General features: G+C 38.4%; 1 protein-coding gene across 1 annotated transcript; it reads right to left on the bottom strand.

Annotated features, from left to right (window-relative positions):
• Positions 1-4,072: 4,072 nt before the first annotated feature.
• Positions 4,073-9,550, bottom strand: LOC149962072 (uncharacterized). Its single transcript, XM_090164393.1, has one exon. It carries the CDS (start codon positions 9,548-9,550, stop codon positions 4,073-4,075), a length of 5,478 nt encoding a protein of 1,825 aa, XP_090020519.1.
• Positions 9,551-22,814: the final 13,264 nt, after the last annotated feature.

Genomic DNA, 22,814 nt, shown 5'->3' with positions numbered 1-22,814 from the left:
GCTCAAATGGCTCTTGAAGAAAAACTTTTATTTCTTCGAATAAGTTATTATCGAACTTTTATTAAGAAAATAAACTATGCACCTAAAAGCTGGTTGAAAAATCTTATTTGGGAAGGGGATTATGAAACATTGGTAAGTTAAACAAATTTAATACAAAGACAATTTGCCATGCTAAAATTTTAATGCTTTTTAAAACATAATACTTCCATGTTCAAAACATACACCATAAACAATTCAACCATTTGTTATCAATTGTTGGTCCAAAAATAAACAAAAAGTTATTAGTGATCCAATTCCACCAGGTTTAATGTTGGCTCTGACTTTAAGGTAAATATTAATCAAGTTCATTTAAGACGAGTAAACAGTTCGTTAAAAAGCTAAAATAAGTATCTTGCCACTGGGATCTGTTTGTCGACCTTAGTTCATCATCTATGCAATTATTAATTATGTTGACAATGTCATTTTGACATTTTCTTTTCTCGGCTGATGGGACATTATCCATAAGCTCAGTGACATACATTAAGAAACCAAAGGTTTGTGGCTCATTTTTACATGCATTTATTTCTCTAAAAATATAAATTAATATTATATTATTACTTGTCAAGTTTTGACATTTCAGCCAAAAAGACAGCTTGTATCTCAGCTTTGTTTTTATTATTTTTTGGAGGTTTATATTTATACAGGTTTGTTTTTTAAATTGGAACTTGGAGAACTATTTACTTCTTTATTTTGGCTGACATCAAGTTCAGTAATCATAAATTCTTGGTTACCAATAGGAATAACCTTAAACAGAAAAATTAATTAAGAACAACCCTACAAAAAATTTAATAATTTTAAGGTTTTAACAAAAACATCCCATATCAAAATATACAAGAAAAATAAACCCCTAAAGTAAAATTAAAATAGATATAATAAATATACCCTCAAAACCAATTATGTAGCCACACTGAATGTAGGGTCGGGGTAACAAGGCCCAAGAGGCTTAAAATGTGACTACACTATGTTAAAAACCCAGGTCAGAGCTTCACCACAAGCTTAGACTATAATGTATAGGTAAAAATAAGGAACGAACTCACAGCTGGAACGATTAACATGCCATCCCTTGATACTGGGTGGAAAACTGTAAATAATACAATCTTTGATATTACATGAATAATAAATGCACAATATAAATCATTATTATTTATTACTTCTGGCTCCATTATTGTAGAAACTGATTGATCAATATTTTCATTCCCATCGCAGGTATCTTCGCGAATATAATTGGAAGATGTTATGAACATTAACAGCATATTAATTTTAAAATCAAATCTTTACGTAATAAATTTAATACTCACTCTCGTCATGACACTACAGCCTTTAAAAATAGAAGCATTTGGAAAAAATGCCACTTAACTAGAGTTGAAAGGTTCTTTATCAAACTCTTGTCTCCTTTTTGTTATTGTGACATTTTCGAAATGGCCTCTTAACTTCCATATTTTCTTTAATTCGTCCACTAATAATTTTCATAATTTGAATTATAACTTATTTATTACCCCAACGACCAACATATTTTTAGGCTTATTTAATTACCTGTTTCTTTCATTTTCGATGATACATTATCCCATGGATGCGCATTGTTCCAAGTCTCTGTTTCTATATTCTTCAGTCCGTGTATCTCAAATTGAAGGATGATTTTTAATTAGCTCGATCAACGTTTATTTCCACTTCAATCTGTTTCGCTTCCGCTCTCTTTTCTTTTAATATATATTTTTTTAATAAGGCTTTTTCGGTTTTTTTATTACACTTCCCATTTTGCTAAAGGCCTAAGCCCCAAACAAACAATGACTATATGATGCCAAACGCTCTGGAGGCTCGCCTGTCAAGCCGGTTGTGTTGCGCAATATTTTGAAATGCAAGTACAGTCTCATTGGCTGAAACCAACCACATTACTAGTGACGTGCCGAAGGTCCCGTAAAAATCGCCTAGCGAGACGCGAAAAAGTCTACTCTGGTTAGAAGAGAGCGATTTTCCGAAAATCGCCCTCGCTCGGAGGTTTCTCTCTACTCGCTTCAAAATATCGCGATCATGAAAACACCAAGACATTTTCTCGCGCGACTTTTAAACATATCTCTCGCAAATCACTGGATTTTTTCTCGCAAATCGCTCTCATGAAAACGGGCCTTAACGTAAGCATTTATTTGGTTTTGTTCGCATTGTCGTTTTTTTAACGATACATACTCTGGTCATGTATACAGACAGAAAAGGATAATGTCCTTATTTTAATATAATTTTCTTTTACGGTTTGCCTGTTGGCAAAAGTGGGCCAAATCGTACTTCGCTTTCTTCTTTTGGTTTTATACTACAAATTGGATTGCAAATAATTCAAAACTTTAAATACAAATCGTTAAACTAAGATTATGATTGACTAAGATAATAATCATAACATGAATTAGTATATATTAATCAAGCTTAAAAACTCGCTAAGACTCAGAAGTTTGAAGCAGAATATTAGAGAGGTTAAGCAGAGTGCTCTAGAAGTTTCAACGACAACGTCGGAGCTACATAGACGTTCACGCAGAAAGATTCTACAAAATTCGTTAAGCTCGCCTTCATTTCGAGGGATAACGAAAAAGAACACATTTCCGATACAATTTTAACACACTAAAGCACGACGAAAACAGGAAGGTTTTTGAACAGGACTAAAATAGAGGCGAGAAGTGACCAGAGTAAATGTGGGCCGAGTAGCCAACGAAAAATTCCATGCATTATTTTAATTTAAATTACACGTTTTTTCGACCTTTTCCCCATTTTTGGGGCACTAGTTTACTTTAACTTTGCGCCCCTTAAATATTGTTCGTGACGGGCCCCGGCCCACCCGGAATTACTCGGGCACACGCCTATGGACTAAAATGTGCTTTACAGTATTTGAGTATTGTCTAAATACAAAATGTTTGTTTTCGTTGTTTCGTGTATCCGTTATATCCGCAAATGTATACTCGTTACGATTTCTACTTAAACTATACAAGGCTTAGTCGCCTAGTGAACTCTACTAAATATTTGTTATTTCTTGTGATTACTGAATATTTTTTTTAAAGGGAACAGAGCCTCAGGTATTTGGTGTGGCATACCAACACTTCGAACATTGCCCGCGACCTTCTAGGGCTTCAGATATTTTTCGCGCTAGTGAGTCAAATCTTGCTGAAATTGTTAGCTTTAAAAACGACTTAAGGTTATATTCCCTTTAATTCTTTGAATTCTATGATTTCGAGATATTTTTATTTCTGAAATATTTCTACTGATTACTTTTGAGTAGAAATCATCGGACAACGTTGCAGGCCCTAGAAATAATCGAGGCTAGAAATCATTGGTTCTTCTTGAGACGTCAAAGGACTTCATTACGAGCCCTTTATATCATCTGGCCTCATTACGGGTCTGAAACATTATCGGACCTACTTTCACGTTCTAAACGTATTCGGCCCTCGTTTCGTGCCCTTGGCATTGTCGGGTCTCATTTTCGGGCCGTTGACATCATCTGGCTTCGTTAAGGGCCCTAGATATTATCTGGCCTACTTTCAGGCCTTGTTACGGGTCATTGAAATCTGTTGGGATTTTGAACAGGTTTCCCACTCTTTTATAGTCCGGGGTGGTTTTTAGGGGAGAGCTATTTCGGCGGACTGAAACGCCGAAGTGTGAGACCTAATTACGTTAGTAATGGTTACTCAAATTTTCCGTTAACTCTTCTATTTTGAGTGTCGCTAAGCCTACTTTTCGCCAAATAAGAAAAAGACAACTTTTTACAAACGGTTTTTATGCGAGAGTGAACTTTTTTAATTTATTTATTTCGCGTGCTGAGCGCTGCGCGCTGCACGCTTTCGCTCGTAACAAATATATTATCGTTATACAATACAATATTTTGTTATGCGTTTAACGGTTAGTTTGAAATTTTGATTGTTTTATATATAGGGTAACTAATAACAAATAAAGTGCAATCTTTTAAGCGCGCAATTTACTCTTGACGCGAGTTTTTTAATACTCCCGCCCGAAATGCGATTCAGCATTTCATCTTTTTTTTTTAATTGCGCGCCTCTAATTAGCAAATTTCCAACTGGAACAGGTGTTGAATTGATCTTCTCAATAACGTACCGTTCGCTGTGCGCACGATACAAGACCGATTTTTACCGTCGCAACTGAGTCGCGTTTGTTCCACTACGGCCATTTTCCACATATGTTTTGAAAGTTTATCGTCGTGCACTAGAACGACATCGCCCACTTTGAAGTTGGATTCCGTTTTAGTTGGTTGGGTGTGATGCGCGGATCTTAACTCCATCAAGTATTCCCTTTTCCATCGCGCGCATAGTCTTTCCATAACGATGAGACGATGACGTTCTCTCCTTTTCATCTCCTCGCGAGTTTGATTGCCTGTGTTGATTTTTATTTGTTGCGGTGGTAAATTGGTTAATCTTTTTCCAATCAGCATATGGGCAGGGGTTAAGGGTTCTGGCTCGTCAGCTTCCGAATTTACGTAAGTCAATGGTCTGGAATTAATGACAGCTTCAACTTCAGCTAATACCGTCTGCATTTCTGTAAAACGTAGGGTGATTTTGCCTAGACCTTTCTTCAGTGTGGTTTTCGTGGATCTAATGAGCCTTTCCCAAAAACCACCCCACCAGGGTGCTCTCTCGGCAATAAATTTCCAAATTATTCCGTGATTCGCGAAATAGTCTTTTACTTCCGGTTTTTGAATGTTTTGCCATATCGCTTTCAGTTCCGAGTTTGCTTTTACGAAACACTTTGCGTTGTCCGAAAATACTTGACTAGGAAGTCCTCTTTTAGAGACGAATCGTCGGAAAGCGAGTAAGAAATCTTCGGTTGATTGAGTTTGAACTAGCTCTAAATGTACCGCTCTGGTCGCTGCACACGTAATAAGACACACGTAAGCCTTCTCTAAATCTCCGTCCTTGTTTGTTCCCTTGATGAACAATGGCCCACAAAAATCTATACCGATAACTGTGAAAGCTTCGGTAAAGGTGCTCCGTTCCGCCGGAAGAGGCGCGAAAGGCATTTCACCTGGTTTGGACCTGAATCGTTTACATAGTGCGCAGTTGCTTACGACCTTTTTCGCTAGCTGTTTACCCGCTGGAACCCAGTACCTCGAACGTAGTTGCGTGAACGTGGCTTGAACACCTCCGTGAATAACATGGTTGTGACATTCTTGGGTTATTAGGTAAGCCAGTCTTTCGTCTTTGTTGATTATTGCTGGATGCCTTTCCTCGTAGCTCAGGTCTGACTGTACCAACCGACCGCCTACACGGATTAATCCGTCGGTTCCTAGAAACGGTGTTAAGGAAAGAATTTTAGAGTTTGAGGGAATTTTTTCTTGGTTTTGTAAGGCTTGAAGTTCATCTGGATAGTTCATTTGTTGGATTGATTTGACCCAAAGGTTTTCAGCGTTCCAAAGTTCCGTCGCTGTTAACGGAACAGTTTGTTTTTCTTTTTTCATATTCTTTATACATCGTAATACCCAAGCTGTAATTCTCAATGGTTTCCTCCAAGTACTAAATTTCTCGAGACTAATTAAGTTTTGAACGCCTAAAGTTTCTTTGGTTTTGGTAGTCAATACGATTGTTTTTCTTCTCTCGACTTTCAATGCCTCTCGTGGTATTTGCTCCGTTGGATTCTTTGGCCAATTTTCCTTCTCTAATACTAGCCAAGGTGGACCATTAAACCAGATGTCTCCATTAATCAATTTCTTAACTTCGATTCCCCTTGATAGAAGGTCTGCTGGATTTCCGCTACCGGGGCAGTGTGACCACGAACTCGGGTTTGATATTTTTTGGATTTCAGCGACTCTATTTGATACAAAAGGTAGCCAAGTCTTGGGATTATCTTTAACCCAGTGTAACGCTATTGTTGAATCACTCCACATGTAAATGGCTAAATTCTCTTGATCGAAAACGTCCTTAACGTGATTGACTAGCTTGGCTCCGAGCAGACACGCTAGCAATTCCAGTCTGGGTAGAGACATATCGGGCTGCTTTTTCTTCAGTGGCGCGACTTTCGCTTTTGCACAGACGAAAGATACTCCGACCTTCTTGCTTTCAGTTTCGAACCTGATGTAAATTACAGCTCCGTACGCTTTAACACTGCTGTCACAGAAACAATGGAGTTGTTGCGATTTGATTTTCTCTTGATAGTAGCATCTCGGTAATTTTAGGCCTCGGAGTTCCTCCATCTCGTTGGTCCATTTTTCGAATTCGCTGACAATTTCGATAGGGAGTTCTTCGTCCCACGTTTTCTCAAGGTCCCAGAGCTTTTGGAATATGATTTTTGCACGAATGGTATACGGCGCCAAAATGCCTATAGGGTCGAAAATCTGGGCGACTGTGCCGAGAATAAATCGTTTGGTTGGTTTTGGGTTTTTCAGAGCGTCTAATATTTTGGAAAGGTGAAAAGTTATGACGTCTTCATTCTTGTCCCATTGCAATCCTAAGACCTTTTGCGGTTTGTTGATTTCGTTTAATTTTTCTTCGGTAACGAATTTTTCGTCTTCTCGCCATCTTTTCTCTAAAGCCTCCGAGTTTGATCGCCATTTTCTTAGGAGCATCCCCGCTTCCTTCATAACTTTGTTGGCTTTTGATGACATCTCGTACGCCTTGTCATCGGTTTCATTTCTGGTTATCCAGTCATCTACATACAGATCGTTGAGTAGGCCAATGATCTCTTCTCTGTTTTGATCATATTTTTTCAAATGTAGCTTTATCGTAGCCGCCAAAAGGAAAGGGGAGCTAGTGATTCCGAACGCGGCCCGCGTCACTCGAAGGACCTGGAACTCATCTTTTTTTATTTTACCGTCCTCTTCTATTACCCAAAGAAATCTCAAGGAATCTCTGTCTTCCGGCGCGAGTTCTACTTGAAGGAATGCCTTTTCTATGTCTGCGGTGATAGCTACAGCGTGTTTGCGGAAACGTAAACAAATAATGAGCAGGTCGGTGAGTAAGTTTGGCCCGCTGGCTAAGCATTCGTTTAGTGATGGTGCTCCTATGACGTGCGCCCCGCCGTCGTAGACGACTCGAAGCTTCGTTGTGCTGCTCGAATCCCTAGTAACTCCTTGATGAGGGAGATAAAACGTTCCTGGGGTAGCCGGTGTCTCTACTATTTCTATTATTCCGTTTTCAAGTTGCTCTTTGATAATGTTTTTATAATCTTCGTAAAATTTAGGTTTTTCGTCAAACTTTTTCACTAAGCTTTTCATTCGTTTTGTCGCCACGGCAATGTTGTTTGGTAGATTACTCTTCTCAGTGAGCCAAGGTAATTTTACTTGGTAACGTTCTCTATTGAAAATAGCATTACTTTCAAACTCTTCTATTATTTTTTCGTTTGTTGGAACTCGTTCTTCGTTAATCTTGATGCCAAGTGATTCTAGTTCCCAAAAGTTTCGAATAGTGTCAGAGACCTTTATTTCTTCAGCACTGACGCGTAACACTTGAACCGTGTCGTAACTTCCGATTCGGTTCACGTTTATTGGTCCTTGTAAGGTCCAACCCAGAATAGTGTTTTGCGTTACTAATGATGGGCTCAACCTCTCTACTGTTTTGGTAACGAACTGCCAATAGTAGTCGCTTCCTATGAGAACTTCTATGTTGGAGGCGCTCTTCGGTCCTTGCACAAATTCGTCCGCTAATTGTAAATTGTTGGTTTTTACGAATTTTTCTATTTCTTCGCAACTGACATTAGTGACTGCTTGACACAGGTAGGGTACCTCTATAGCCACTACTTCTATTTTGTTCCCATTTCCGTTGACATTTTCTAAGGTTAACCGTACTTTCCGTCTTCGGGAAGTATCAGGTTTTTCATTTCCAAAGTTGTTTAGGGTGAGCGTGGTAACTCCTATTACTGGTAGGTTAAGTTGACGAGATATTTTTTCCTGAACGAAGGTGGCTTCGCTTCCCCCGTCCAGCAGGCATCTTACGCGCGACCCGTTGTTTTGAGAGTCGACGCGGGGGTTTCTAGCTATCGCTCGTGCTGTTTGCAAAAATACCGCGCGATTAGTCGTAACAGAGGCGCATGTTTTGGGTTCGATGTTGTTTTTCTCGTGAGGCTTTGATTTTTCATCGTTTTTAGGTTTTGATTTTGGTGCTTTTTTGTTGGCGATACTTGAAGGACAGACTGCCATATTGTGATTTTTGTGACAGATTCTGCAAGATTTAAACTTTGACGGACAATTTCTAATTCCGTGATTCTTCTTCAAGCAATTGAAACATCGCTTATCCACGTAAATTTTTTCTCGTTTCGCCTCTATTGAGTATGCCTCGCAATTTGCTGAGCCATGCGTGTCAACTTCGCAGAAAATACAAAATGGTACGTTCCTCGATACAACTTGTGTCGAAAGTGCGGATGCTGAACTCTGATAAAACTGGCTTCCGTTGTCCCGAAGCTCGTTTTTCTGTTGCTTTACTGGGAGATGAGTTTCAAATTTTTCCTTTTCGGTTTTTCGGCCTAAAAAATTGCATCTTTCGCGGCTTTCAACTTCTTTACGCAAAAAAGCTACGAGCGTGTCGACGTTCCACTCGGCGTCCGACGTACGCGTTCGGCTATAGTCAAGCCTAATTTCTTCCGGTATAACTCTCAAAATCGCTGGGCATAGACACGAACCGCTATTACCCGTGTCAACACCAAAAGCTTTCAAACTACGAATATGATATTCGCACGTCAAAAGCAAATTACGCAACGCCGTTATATCTCTAACTTTAAGCACGGGATCTAATTGTAACATTAAAGTTTGATGGTGATTAATCATAGCATCTGTCCTGCCATACGTATCTTTCAATAATTTTACAGCTGCATCGTAAGAACTATCCGTAGCCTCGACTTCGTAACTAGCTACGAGATTTCTAGCCTCGCCAGTTAAATATGACAGTAAATAATTAAACTTTTCTACTTTAGGAAGATCAGTGCTATCCACAGCCGCGTTGTATCTACTCCAAAATCCGTTGAACTTCAAAATGTCTCCATCGAAGGTTGGCATTTTCAGCTCTGGTAATCTAGTCACTGATAATGATTGCCCGTTGCATCCGATGGGCGATGAAGAGTTCGAATTGATGTTATTGTTGTTCGAAACTGTCGTTGTCGCGGCTTTAATTCTTCGGTTGGCTCTTGACTTGGTCAAAGTGATTTTATCGGCGTTGAGATTGGCATCCTTTAATTCCTTTCGAAGTTCTTTGAGGTTGATCGTGAGGTCTTGTACCTTTTGCTCGAGGGGACCTAAAACTGTCTCCTTTTGGATGAGTAGCGTTAAGCTATCCTCTATTTCGTCAACTGCTGATTCTGGATTTCTGATTAGCGCTTCCAGTTCGTTGATTAGTTTTGATATTTGAGACCGCACTGTTTGTCTTTGCATTTTTAGACGACGTAGCTCCATCGGCTCTTGCGGATTTAAATCCTCATCTGGATCTTCTCCAAAAACGTCCGTGTACTCTTCTTCAGATGACTCTCCTACTTCATTTGTGTTTTTCTCTTTCTCCACTTCTATGGCCGTTGATGGTTGTGTTTGATCTTTTCTTCTTGGCATTTTTTTTTGTTTGGGTTTTATTTTTGCTTTGTACTAACTCACTTTAAACTAACGTTTCACACTGCGAACTGAGTATCTCGACTTTTGCTTCCCGGGTTTCGGCCCCAAATGTTGGGATTTTGAACAGGTTTCCCACTCTTTTATAGTCCGGGGTGGTTTTTAGGGGAGAGCTATTTCGGCGGACTGAAACGCCGAAGTGTGAGACATAATTACGTTAGTAATGGTTACTCAAATTTTCCGTTAACTCTTCTATTTTGAGTGTCGCTAAGCCTACTTTTCGCCAAATAAGAAAAAGACAACTTTTTACAAACGGTTTTTATGCGAGAGTGAACTTTTTTAATTTATTTATTTCGCGTGCTGAGCGCTGCGCGCTGCACGCTTTCGCTCGTAACAAATATATTATCGTTATACAATACAATATTTTGTTATGCGTTTAACGGTTAGTTTGAAATTTTGATTGTTTTATATAGAGGGTAACTAATAACAAATAAAGTGCAATCTTTTAAGCGCGCAATTTACTCTTGACGCGAGTGTATCCGTTATATCCGCAAATGTATACTCGTACGATTTCTACTTAAACTATACAAGGCTTAGTCGCCTAGTGAACTCTACTAAATATTTGTTATTTCTTGTGATTACTGAATATTTTTTTTTAAAGGGAACAGAGCCTCAGGTATTTGGTGTGGCATACCAACACTTCGAACATTGCCCGCGACCTTCTAGGGCTTCAGATATTTTTCGCGCTAGTGAGTCAAATCTTGCTGAAATTGTTAGCTTTAAAAACGACTTAAGGTTATATTCCCTTTAATTCTTTGAATTCTATGATTTCGAGATATTTTTATTTCTGAAATATTTCTACTGATTACTTTTGAGTAGAAATCATCGGACAACGTTGCAGGCCCTAGAAATAATCGAGGCTAGAAATCATTGGTTCTTCTTGAGACGTCAAAGGACTTCATTACGAGCCCTTTATATCATCTGGCCTCATTACGGGTCTGAAACATTATCGGACCTACTTTCACGTTCTAAACGTATTCGGCCCTCGTTTCGTGCCCTTGGCATTGTCGGGTCTCATTTTCGGACCGTTGACATCATCTGGCTTCGTTACGGGCCCTAGATATTATCTGGCCAACTTTCAGGCCTTGTTACGGGTCATTGACATCAAAGGGTCTCGTTTCGGGCCATAGATATTTTTGGGGCTTCTTTCGGGCCCTAGACATTACGGGTGTCGTTTCTGGCCCAAGATACCATCAGGTCTCGTTACAGTGCCCGGAGGTAATAGAGAATCGTTGAGGCCAACAAACAATTTATTCTCGGACGGCCCCTAAACCGCATCTAGTTGCGTAACGTTCCCTAAAAATTATTTAGTGTAACGCCCTTGAAATTATCTAGTTGGGAAACGGGCCCTGGAAATTATCAAGTTGCATAACGGGCCCTGAAAAATACCTAGTTTTGCAACGGGTCAAGATATGTAATTTCATTGTGCCAATTACGTTTCCTCTCCAAAGCACATTTTAGGTGGAATAAAATAAAAAAGTTTAGGAAGAAATAACCCGTGAACAAAGGATAAAAGTAATTTAATATTTTTATTAAAAAATTGTCGAGACGTTTCGAGCCGCGGCCCGTCATTCAGTCTGAATGAACTAAATATTAGGTAATTGTAAATATTTTACGCAGACGGCACTTCCAGCGGCAATTAGAAAAGCGTCTGGCAGTTTCAATTTAATCCAGAAATACTGTGATAATTTTGATGACTACTATTTTACAAATATCTGATTTCGGAAATCATTATCGGTGTTTATTTTGGAAAATGTGTGGTTACAAATGAGTCCTAAAATGTTACTATTTTCGAATTTTTCTAGAGTACTATTGTTTTCCTGTGATTGTTGGTAAATTATTTTTTATTACCAAAGAATTCTTATAATTACCGGTGAATTCTGGATTTTTCTCAAAATATTTTTAAATTCCGCGTGATAACCCATGATTTCGGATATAAGTTAATCGATTTCAGTTACTACCCCCTCGGGCTTGGGCCCTTGTAACTAAAAGTATAGGATATAGGTGCTGGCCAAGCTCAGTGCCATAGCGGGCCCCTAACCCGTTTTTGGCGTGTTTTCACCGGGCCTCTGAATTTGAGCTTTCACTCTGGACAGCAATGTGTTACATTTATAACATTTTCATTAAATACCTAAAATACGCAGTGTTCCAAAAGCCCGATTTTTTATCCAAAATTCCAGAGAGTGCATATAATAAATATTTTTACATATTTCGTTTATTAAGAATACTTGGATTTGTCAAATCTAAATATTTTTTCTTGCGACCCCTAGCGGCCAAGTTAGCTTCCTATTGAGTCTTGGACCATTTTGACTTTTACATTGGATAGATTCATATCACATAGTATTTTTGGATGGCGATGTCCCGCATGTTAATAAAGATCGGAACGAAAACCATCTCAAAATGCACAAAATCAGCCATCTTGGACTGGATTTTTCTCCAAACGTTGCGAGCCAATTGCGTATATATTTTCACTGTGGGTTGACAAGATATCATTTAATGTAATAACGGCGCAAAATCGTCGCGATCTCTGTTGGTTCGGAAACTATTGATGTTTATCTAGCTAAGATTTGGGCGGTTTTTTGGCTAGATAAATAAAATGTTTAAACAAATTTTGAAACTTAAATTTTCTCAAAATAGTATTGACTGGAAATGTGAAACATTTCCAAGTCTTCGTTCCAATTTGTTAAATAACGAAACGAAGAACAAATCTGGAAAATGCTTTGGTCCCATTCGAATGAAATCACATTCGTTCGAAAACGATTTAACATTGAGTCCCAATCGATCGAAAATACCCCAATTGTGCGGTTTACAGCCCAATTTTGCACGTGTATATTATTTTTTTTATAGTACATCAAATTTCGTTTTATGAGACGTTTTTTTAACTAGGTTTACTTCTTATATAAATAAGTGTTGATAGTCTTATTGGAGCCAGTTAGCTAAAATGGAGAAGTGAGAGACTAACCTAGACTAACCTAACCTAACCTAACCTAACCTAACCTTACCGTTAGTACACCTGTAGCAATTTTGTTTAGGTATAACGTTTTTTGCGTACCCTGCTATATCTCGGGGCAAAAGTAAAAAACAAAACAAAAGGTCCCAATGAACCGAATCCGCCTTTTGGGCTATATTTCGGAAACAAATTGAATTCGGTCGAATGGGATTTCGATCGAATGGGAATATACCCTGGAAAATATTCTGTTTTTAATCGCAAATGGAAGATGCGCAAGGTCCTACTTTCAACATTTCTAAGCCTAAAAATGCCAATTTGCAAATGGGTTTTTACGTTTTTAATTTTTTTTCTATGTTGTGTCACGAAATTTTATTAGGAAACCTCAGATTCGGATTCAACAGCCCAAAAACCAGAGCCGTCACCAGCCCGAAATTTAAGGTAAGGCCAAGGGCTTTAATTTTAATTTCTCGCGAATTTCTAGGCCAGGTGACGGCCCTGCAAAAAACATATAGAATTTTCCGGGTAAAAACACAATATGGGTGGACAATTACTAGACGGAAGGAAATATTTAGGGTATAGGTTTTTTTCTTTTATTGGTGGAGCCACTACTTGTGTTATGAAATGTCCCTCACTTATACACGTGATTTGCCACCAGGGACAGAGTGCCGGCCTTATAGTCAGTTGAACATCTGAGCCTCACTGACCCCAACTCGTTCTTTAACTAATATTTTTCGCGACCCCGTAGGATTTAACCAACTTTCCCGTGGCCTTCCGCACTTGATTCCTGCCCTAGTAATATAGCCTTCTTTATAAAAGACTAGCCTTTTTACCAGCTTTTCCCTGTCGGGAGTTTCGCGTAATGGAAACATGTTGGTACTGGCTCCTTTTGGGGCCCTTGGCTAGATAATGAAGAACGGGGCCCTTAAGGGTCGTCCGGGCTGTGCGGGTAGTATGGAACAAAAACTAATATGGTTATTTATAGGGCAAAAAAAACAAACGCTTTAGTTTAAAAAAAACATACCTATTTAACATCTAAAAAAACCTCACTATCACATCACCTCACATCCAATCACCTCACAATATCACCTATCACTAATTACCTAACCTCATTTCGCCTCACTAACTCGCACGTATTACCTATAACCGGATACTTATCACATTAACTCACCTATCACATCACACTTCACGTATCACATAATATCACCTATTACCTCAAACCTATCACCTTTTCTATCACCTTACCTCATCTATTACTTCACCTTACCTATAAACTCACACCTATCACTTATCGCATACCTCACACCAATTACCTTACACCTATTAGATATCACTTCAACTATCACATCACACCTATCACCTATTACTTCACCAGACGTAAATAGGATAAGTGGACTTTTCTATCTTCGGCTACTGCAAGACGTCCATTGACACCAGTAAAACCGGTTTCGAAATGAAAATTTAAAATAAGAAAGTAGTTCCATTTAGTTTGGCTCTATCAATCTTGCTATAAACATCCAATGAAACGTTATTTGCTATTGATAATCACTGAATGAACAAATTTGAAAATTAGACGCCTCTCCAAAATTTAGAAGAGGGCCGCTTCTCATACTTACTTTTGCTATCACCTGTACCTCATCTATTACCTTTTACCAATCGCCGTTTCTATCATCTATCAACTATCACCTCACCTAACCTAAACAATACTTTAGTCAAAAGGACGTCACTTGGGGGCACAGAAGGTGACAGCAAGTGCTTAAGAGTGGCGTTGATTTGGAAAAAGAAAGTCGGGAACGTGGTGAAAATTTTGGCATGCTACCTAGCAGCGTTTTCAAGTTATTAAAGGGACAGACATACATCCATACAAACATACAAACATACACGACAAACTGAGAAATACATTATAGATATTGTTACTGGATTACCTAAAATGACTAACTGGCAGACAATTAAAGAAAATAATGTTAAAACCTTTTCGGTTTGTATTGAAAACCCCTGTGTGTATCGTGAAATAAGACGGCAATCAGAACAAAGCCAAATAAACGCTTAAGTAAGTTCGGAAATATAATATTTCGAATACAAGTACAAAGTAAGAAATCTTTATAGACGACCCCTAATTGATCATTTAGTTAAGCGCCCAAATCTGATATTTCAAGAAACATTTGAATAAGCTAAAATGAATAATGTTAATTAATCGATAATTGATTAAAAATAATACATATAGTAACATTTCGTTCTATATAAACAACCCTTACATTTCTAGATAAATACTCGTACGCAAAATATGTGTTTTTTTTTAAATCGACGAACCAAGCCGTGTTGAAAAGTTTATAATATAAACCAAAGTTCATCGAATTTTAATAAAGATTTGATCAGTTAAATTTTTGATTATAAATTTTCAGATTTCGATCAAACCCTTTCTTATGGACAACAGATACTACCAACAGCAACAACTAAGTCTTTAAAAAGTACCCCAACTTGACTACATAAGAAAATGAAGAATTCCCACCTTCAAAACACTTATTGCAAAATAAAATAAGCTGATATAGATAATTTTATCAAAAATTATTGTAACCTTTTGGTCTATATGAACAGCCCCTGAATAATGGACAGTGTCAAATGATAAACAATTAAAAATCTCGCGTATTACAGAAATGATGTCCCTGATTGTTTATATTTAAAAATAGCATGAAGCATGTTTTTCTTTAGAGACGACCCCTACTTTAATTTCCATAGCATATAGCAACAGCCGGGCGATCGAGACTATTTGCCACCGAAAGTCGGGGCTTGGTTCGTGTCGGTGGGAAATAGCTTTGGCCGCGCGGCTTCGCTATTTGCCACTGAAAATCAAACACCCCCGATTTTCGGTGGCAAATAGTCGTGGCAGCGCGATCGAGACTATTTACCCCCGGTTAAATTTTTGATTATCAAATTTCGGATTTCGATCAAACCCTTTCTTATGGATAACAGATACTACCAACAGCAACAACTAAGTCTTTAAAAAGTACCCCAACTTGACTACATAAGAAAATGAAGAATTCCCACCTTTAAAACACTTATTGCAAAATAAAATAAGCTGATATAGATAATTTTATCGAAAATTATTGTAACCTTTTGGTCTATATGAACAGCCCCTGAAAAACGGACACTTTCTAATGATAAACCTTTAAAAACCTCGCGTATTAATATAGAAACTAGGTCCCTGTTTGTTTATATTTAAAAATAGCATGAAGCATGTTTTTCTTTACAGACGACCCCTACTTTTATTTCCTTATAAACCGACGCTTCTAGTAGCCAGAAATAAAAAAACCATACATATATAATAAACTGAAATTAATAATAATCGTATTATTAAAGCGGATTTATGTATTTAGCATTAAAATGGAAGCCCGACTTTCGGTGGCAAATAGCACGATACGCGCGGCGTAACTTTTTACCACCGAAACGAAAAAACATCATATTTAGGGTGGAAAAGAGCCTCCATCATTGGTGAGACTTTTTGCCACCGAAAGTCGGGGCTCGGTTCGTGTCGGTGAGAAATAGCTTTGGCCGCGCGGATACGCTATTTGCCATCGAAAATCAAACACCCCTGATTTTCGGTGGCAAATAGCCTCGACCGCGCGGCTGTTGCTTTATGCCTCCGAATTTCCCTTTCGGTGGCAAATAGTCGTAGCCACGCGATCGAGACTATTTACCCCCGACTTTCAGTGGCAAATAGCAAAGGCCGCGCGGTTGCGCTGTTTACCCCCGATTTTCGGTGGTTAATAGATACAGGCTATTTACCACCGAAAATCGGGGTAAATAGACAGGGCGCAAACGGCATGAGTAATTATAAACTTATGAGTCTTAATCTGATATTTCTAATCCCCAGAATTTTTTAAGAATTTGCATACTTTGATTTCCACTACATCGTGTTGAGAGGAATTCATTTTGCAACTCTGAAACTCCGTTCTTTCTCGGACTGTGCCGCTTTGAAACTAGCTCGCTCGACTTAATATTTTCCATAATCTAATCGACCTCATAATTCGGCAAAGAAATATGAAACACTCTAACGTAGTTTCGTTAGCATGTTTATTGATCTGAAACTGGGCACATGCCTACTCTGCCTAATGGTTAATACGCTCCTGCATTATATTTAATAATAATTGTTTTGTTTAGTACGCGTTAGAATGAACGTTTTTCGTTGTAGTGATTATAAATTTAAATTTGACTTTAATACTCCGCTTAGTGTACATATTGGCGGGATTGTAACCACTAGGGCGTCTTTTTCTCTCTTCAACTCTTCACCAGCAGTTTTCCAGACTGTTGTAATAAGGCATAACTCTTAAAAAGCCTAAGATTTGGGTCTTTGAACTGGTTGCTTTGTAAAAGCAACAAGTACTGTTAGGTTCCGATAATAATAAGTCAAAGCAAAGATTTAAAGTGCCCTACTTAAAATTGACGTAACGTTGATTTTCTTCATTCGTAGTAACACGTTTGTTAAGTTAGCATGGTACATCAGAGGCGAGTAAAAGTTGAAAGCGCTTCCTTTTTTGAAAATCCCCCACAATGAGCGCGCACTTAAGTTTGAAAATCATCGTGCATCATAGAAATTCCTATGTGAACGCTGAAATAATCGCTGGCCCATGAAGGTTCTGTGAAGCCTGGAATTGTCGAGAGTTACACTATAAAATTCCCTTTATTAATAATACTATATATTTACCAAATGTTACAATGCATGGTAACTAATAACTATCTCTAGAAGAGAGAATAGAAAAGATGTGACTGGTTAGGTCGGAGTCCGTAACCAAGAGAGGGTTAATCCATTGTCCCGACGTCCCTTATACAGGGTGTTAACTAAAAAACGATACAGAGCCAATTACTCAAAATGCGTTTGTTGTAAAAATTTGAAATTTTCCGGTTACATAGAGGGTGCAGGGGGACAAATGTCAATGAAAATTTCAATGACCTTGAACCAGGTCTTCAAGGTCATTAAAATTTTATCTCGAGAACCATTAGGATTAGAAGAATAGTTCCAATTAGAAATGTGTTCTACGTTTAATTTTAAGTCTAAACAGCTTTGACCCCATCTAATTTGACCAATGGGAAGCCGAGAAATGTTAGACCAAAAACCATAAGGTCATGTGAGGTATTCTAATCAAGACACGACATTTAACGGCTTATAAATCGAATACCACACATGACCTTATGGTCTTTGGTCTAACATTTATCGGCTTCCCATTGGTCAAAGTAGATGGGGTCAAAGCTGTTTAGACTTAAAATTAAACGTAGAACACATTTCTAATTGGAACCATTCTTCTAATCCTAATGGTTCTCGAGATAAAATTTTAATGACCTTGAAGACCTGGTTCAAGGTCATTGAAATATTCATTGTCATTGGTCCCCCTGCACCCTCTATGTAACCTGAAAATTTCAAATTCTTACCTAAAACACATTTTGAGTAATTGGCTCTGTATCGTTTTTTAGTTAACACCCTGTATAGCGGGCCCCTTGGATGACGCTACCGGTCTCCAATCTAATTGGCTGGAGAAGAAAGCCCGCCCAGAAATCTTTGCGGACTCATTGTGGTGTAATAGTAAGCGTCACCGGTAAATTTACCCCGCTCTTAACCCTTCGGGTCAGAGGTCGCCACTTTCGGAGAATTCCAAAGGTGGACGACGCGAGCGAGGATGAGTCATCCCTACCTTCCCCAGCAGCGTTGGCCCAAAACAACGAGATAACTCTCAGAAGTAAAGGGAAATACTGTTAGGGACAAAGCCCGCATTTGCATCCGCAAATGCGGGCTTTACAGTTCATGGCGGGGTGAGCGAGATCTTTAGAGCGTCAATTAACGGAATACCACATTTGGTATTTATTGAAGGTATGGTTGGTAGATAAGTCAAAATTTCAGCCAGAGATTCAAACCGCAGACAGTTTCCCCAATTTGGGGCTAATCAGCACTGAGTAGGAATTCCGTCTTTACGAGGAAGAAGCGGCCGATATCAGTAAAAAAAAATTCAGAGAAAAGGGCGAACCGATCTACTGTTGGAATCTCTGGATGAAATTTTTACTTTTGATATAGTTCTTAACGTTAGATTTTCAACCGGAAGCGCTAGCATAATTGTTGTCTGCTGAATAGCGACCGCCTTGCAATAGAAGGTGAATAACATCACTATAAATTTCAATGGACCACTCACATTTAGGTAACCCTGGATGTATATTAGTTTAATGATATAGCCGCTTGTTTCGAGTGAAGACGAAATTCCTAAACAGTGCTGACTAGCCTCAAATTGGGGAAACGGTCTGCGGTTTGAATCTCTGGCTGAAATTTTGACTCTGCATATATTTCTTATTGTTGGAGTTTCAAATAGAAGCTCGAGCCTAAAAGCTGTCTGCTGTCTAGCGACCGTCATGCAATAGAAGGTGAATAACTTCGCTGTAAAATTCAATGCACCGCTCACATATATATGGATGTATAATGGTTAGCAACAGTGGGAATGGTGGAATAATTTCCTTCACGAGTGAGTGTGTATCAAATTTATGATGGAGGAATCCCGTTCTTTGGGTCAAATATATATTTGGCTCTTTTAATTGGGCCAATTTTTCAATCAACCTTTTTAATTGGGTATTTTTAACTACCAAGCTATTTGGGTTAAAGGGCTATTTTGAATATAACCCATTATTGGGTTAATATTCTATTACCCAAAATTTTGTGTATTTTAGATTGATCCACATTTGGGTAATACTTTTTGCCCAATTTGGGTATTTTAAGGTTCGCCCAACTTCTTGGATAGGTGCAATAGTGACTATAGTTTTATATAAAATTGTACCCATTTTGGGTACCATTTGACCCAACCTTTTTACGAGTGTACCGGTGAAAATATACATTTAAAACTGCAACAAAACCTACAAAACTTAGGTGTCGTTTCAACTCAGGTACGTCCAATGTCGGAAGAACATAAGCGAAACCAGAGTACAAAGTGCCAACTTTTAAAAAGTGGAAAACAGAAGCACATAAATTATTAAACCTGTGGTTTTGGAATGGGGTGCAGTTCTTATAATTGTTTTAAGTTTTAATTATTGTTATTCCATTGTTAAATTTTAAAAAAGCTGCTACTTCATGACTTAGAAAAAAACTTTATTTTATTCGGAGCTTTCGGACCGTGGTCCTTCTTCAGCGAGTAAATTGTATTCCTTGCAACACGCGATGAAAGTCCGAGAGTAGGGTTAAAGCTCATTGCCCAATGGTAGAAATATTTTTGGTTTTGTATTCGTGTTAAGGAATCACTTGTAACAGTCACTCGCTAAAGAAGGACCACGGTCCGAAAGCTCCGAATAAAATAAAGTTTTTTTCTAAGTCATGAAGTAGCAGCTTTTTTAAAATTTAACAATTTATAATAAACCATGGCTAAAAGTAGAAGGAAAGTAAGGGCGAGGCATCGATCCTAGGATCGAGGATCGATGATCAAGGATTTTAGAGGTGAAATGGGGGTAAAATCGTCGAAAAGTCAATGTATTTAGGGTATTTTTCGCGACGATTTGTTTTTTCGTATATCAACATATTGTGTTCAGGCCAGATTGTTCATATATCTCCGCTTATCTCAAATTTCAAGAGTACACTTATATGGTACTTGATCGTATTTCTTATCGCGTTTTATCGTACGGAATAAGATGATATGATGTAAAAAGTGATAACCTAGGCGGCGCGTGCGTGGATTACCCGGGGGACGCGGTTAATTTGAATTTAAGTGTGTTTTGACGTCATGGAATATTCGTTGTTAAAGTAGAATGAAATTAATTTTAAACTTCATTTTAATATCATTGTAGTACGCTTGACACTTGAAACTATCTCACGAGTATTTCAAACGAATATTTCAAGTTTAAGTATGAGAAACGTATCGTTCTCAAGTATTGTAATTGTACACGTGATTCCGTATGAGGACCGGGTAAATTCCTATATACGTAACGCGATACACTTCAAAATGCGTCTACGTAGAATGGAATTAATTTTAAACCCCATTTTAATAAATAAGTTATCGAAGATAAATAATTTCAGAGTATAAAAAGGAAAACCGTATAATAGTAAGACCATATTTAGAAAGTTCACCATCTGAATTGTATTGGAAGTGACTCCGACGAACCTTAAAATGTAAGTAGGAATACTCAGTGATAATTCTTAACTTTGTCTTAATGTATTTATTTTATAGGAATTGTTAATTTCCTGTGTCTGCTGACAAAGGGTTAATCGTTTATGCAGATGAAACCATCTACTGTGGTCTATTAGATTTAACAAAGGGTATCAAACTAACAGAAGCGGAACTGCAAGAGCTATGGACAAAGAAAGATGCCATTGAAGCTTATTTCAATAACGAAGCTGAAACTTCGTGGGTTTTCGCAGGTTCTGAAACCAAACTGTTTTCGGTTCATAGATTTGCACAACAAAAGGTTTTAGATGTTTGACAAATGTACCATGGTTATGGAGTAAACTATGGAAAACTGTTACCGACGAAAGAGGGGGTAGCTTTCGCTCAATCTTCTTGGTTGAATTTCCTCGACCAGTACGAGTCTATTCAGAAGTGTTTAAAAAAATCAAGGAAATAAAGGAGGCGATGACTAACGTTGTAATTAAACAATTACACGAAGCTCTTAAGAAAGCGTGCAATGGCTGTCAAATTGATCATCCATCTCAACTCCAGCATGATTGTATCATGACGGATTATTCTAAGCGTGTAGATTTGCATTTTTATGAAATAATTATGTCGGTAGATTGTGAAAATATTATTGAAATGTTTACTATTCGCTGTGAATTGTCGAAAGAAATTTTAAATAATATAATGTCACTAATAATATGCAATGCTAAAAACTTGTTAAAAAACTAATAAAATTGATTGCACTAATGTTCTGATTCTCATTTACCATTATGGATTTAAGCTTACAACATCCAATGAATGGGCTTGTAGCCGGGTCCACCCAATGCGGAAAGTCATTCCTGGTGGGACGGTTGATTCAATATAATAAGACCTGCATATCCCCTCCTCCGGAGAGGATAATATGGTTGTCGTGAACAGCGAAATAAAAGACGCGAACTTTTCCGACATAAAAACCGGTAAACCTTTTTCCTCTTATTTCAAAACAGAACTGGCCGTTAATTTATTTTTACACGCGCAAAAAATAACACCTTTTTTAACAGCAACCAAAAACTCACTTTCACGCGCGCGTGCGCTATATAAACATTTGAAAACGAATATAGGTACATGTACTATACAAAATTACGATGTGTACAACCGAACATTCCGCCCGCCTTGAAATAACGAATTTCAAATGAGATAGTAAAAGTCCGAAAAGTTACATTTGCATACATAAATAACCCTTAGTAAACAGTTTGAATACAATTAAAATCAGTCTAGTGGTAACTGGCATAATTTAACTACGGGTCTTTTCAGTGATTTGTCAGAGGTTCTGACAGTTACGACACGAACTTGATTGTCTTGTCCTGGATGAAGTTCAGTGATACTTGCCATTCTCCACTTGGTTGGAGGTAAATCTTCATCTTTGAGCAAGACCAAGTCGCCGACTCGTAGATTCGGTTTTGGTGTAGTCCACTTTGGACGTTGTTGAAGGCGAGAGAGGAATTCATTTCGCCAACGGTTCCAAAAGTGCTGCAGTACTTGTTGGCCCAATTGCCAACGTGACAGGCGGTTGACGTTTTCAGAAGTGAGATCGGGTTCGGGTATTGCGGTGAGCGCATCTCCGATTAGGAAATGTCCAGGTGTCAACGCATTGAAGTCGTTTGGATCCGAGCTTAACGCCGTTAAAGGACGTGAATTTAAGCAAACTTCGATTTGGCAAAGAAGCGTTTGCATTTCTTCAAAGTTTAGAACCCTGGTGCCAAGAACTCGTTTCAGATGATACTTGACGGACTTCACCCCGGCTTCCCAGAGGCCTCCAAAATGTGGCGCTGCAGGCGGGTTGAAGTGCCAATTAATTCCTTCGTCTGCGAGCCATCGTGACACTTGATCGTTGTTGTTTGTAGAGACTATGAATTTGATGAATGTTTTCATCTCTCAATCGGCTCCTGTAAAGTTGGTTCCACAGTCGCTGTAAATGTCGGCGCATTTTCCTCGTCGAGCAACAAAGCGTTTCAATGCTGCCAGAAATGCTTCGGTGGTCATGTCACTGACAAGTTCAAGATGAATTGATCTTGTGGTAAAGCAAGCGAAGACGGCAATGTATCCCTTAAACCTGAGGTGACTTCGTCCCTTCATTAGTTTAAGGGTAAAT

The sequence above is a fragment of the Leiobunum rupestre genome, chromosome 1 (assembly GCF_980474605.1).
Source record: "Leiobunum rupestre chromosome 1, qqLeiRupe1.1.hap1, whole genome shotgun sequence".
In the NCBI taxonomy this organism is placed as follows: Eukaryota; Metazoa; Arthropoda; class Arachnida; order Opiliones; family Sclerosomatidae; genus Leiobunum; species Leiobunum rupestre.
This window is presented reverse-complemented; position numbering and strand designations above follow the sequence as displayed.

Excerpts from the sequence above, each read along its gene's own strand:
- LOC149962072 (XM_090164393.1), bottom strand. The coding sequence starts at position 9,550 with ATGCCAAGAAGAAAAGATCAAACACAACCATCAACGGCCATAGAAGTG.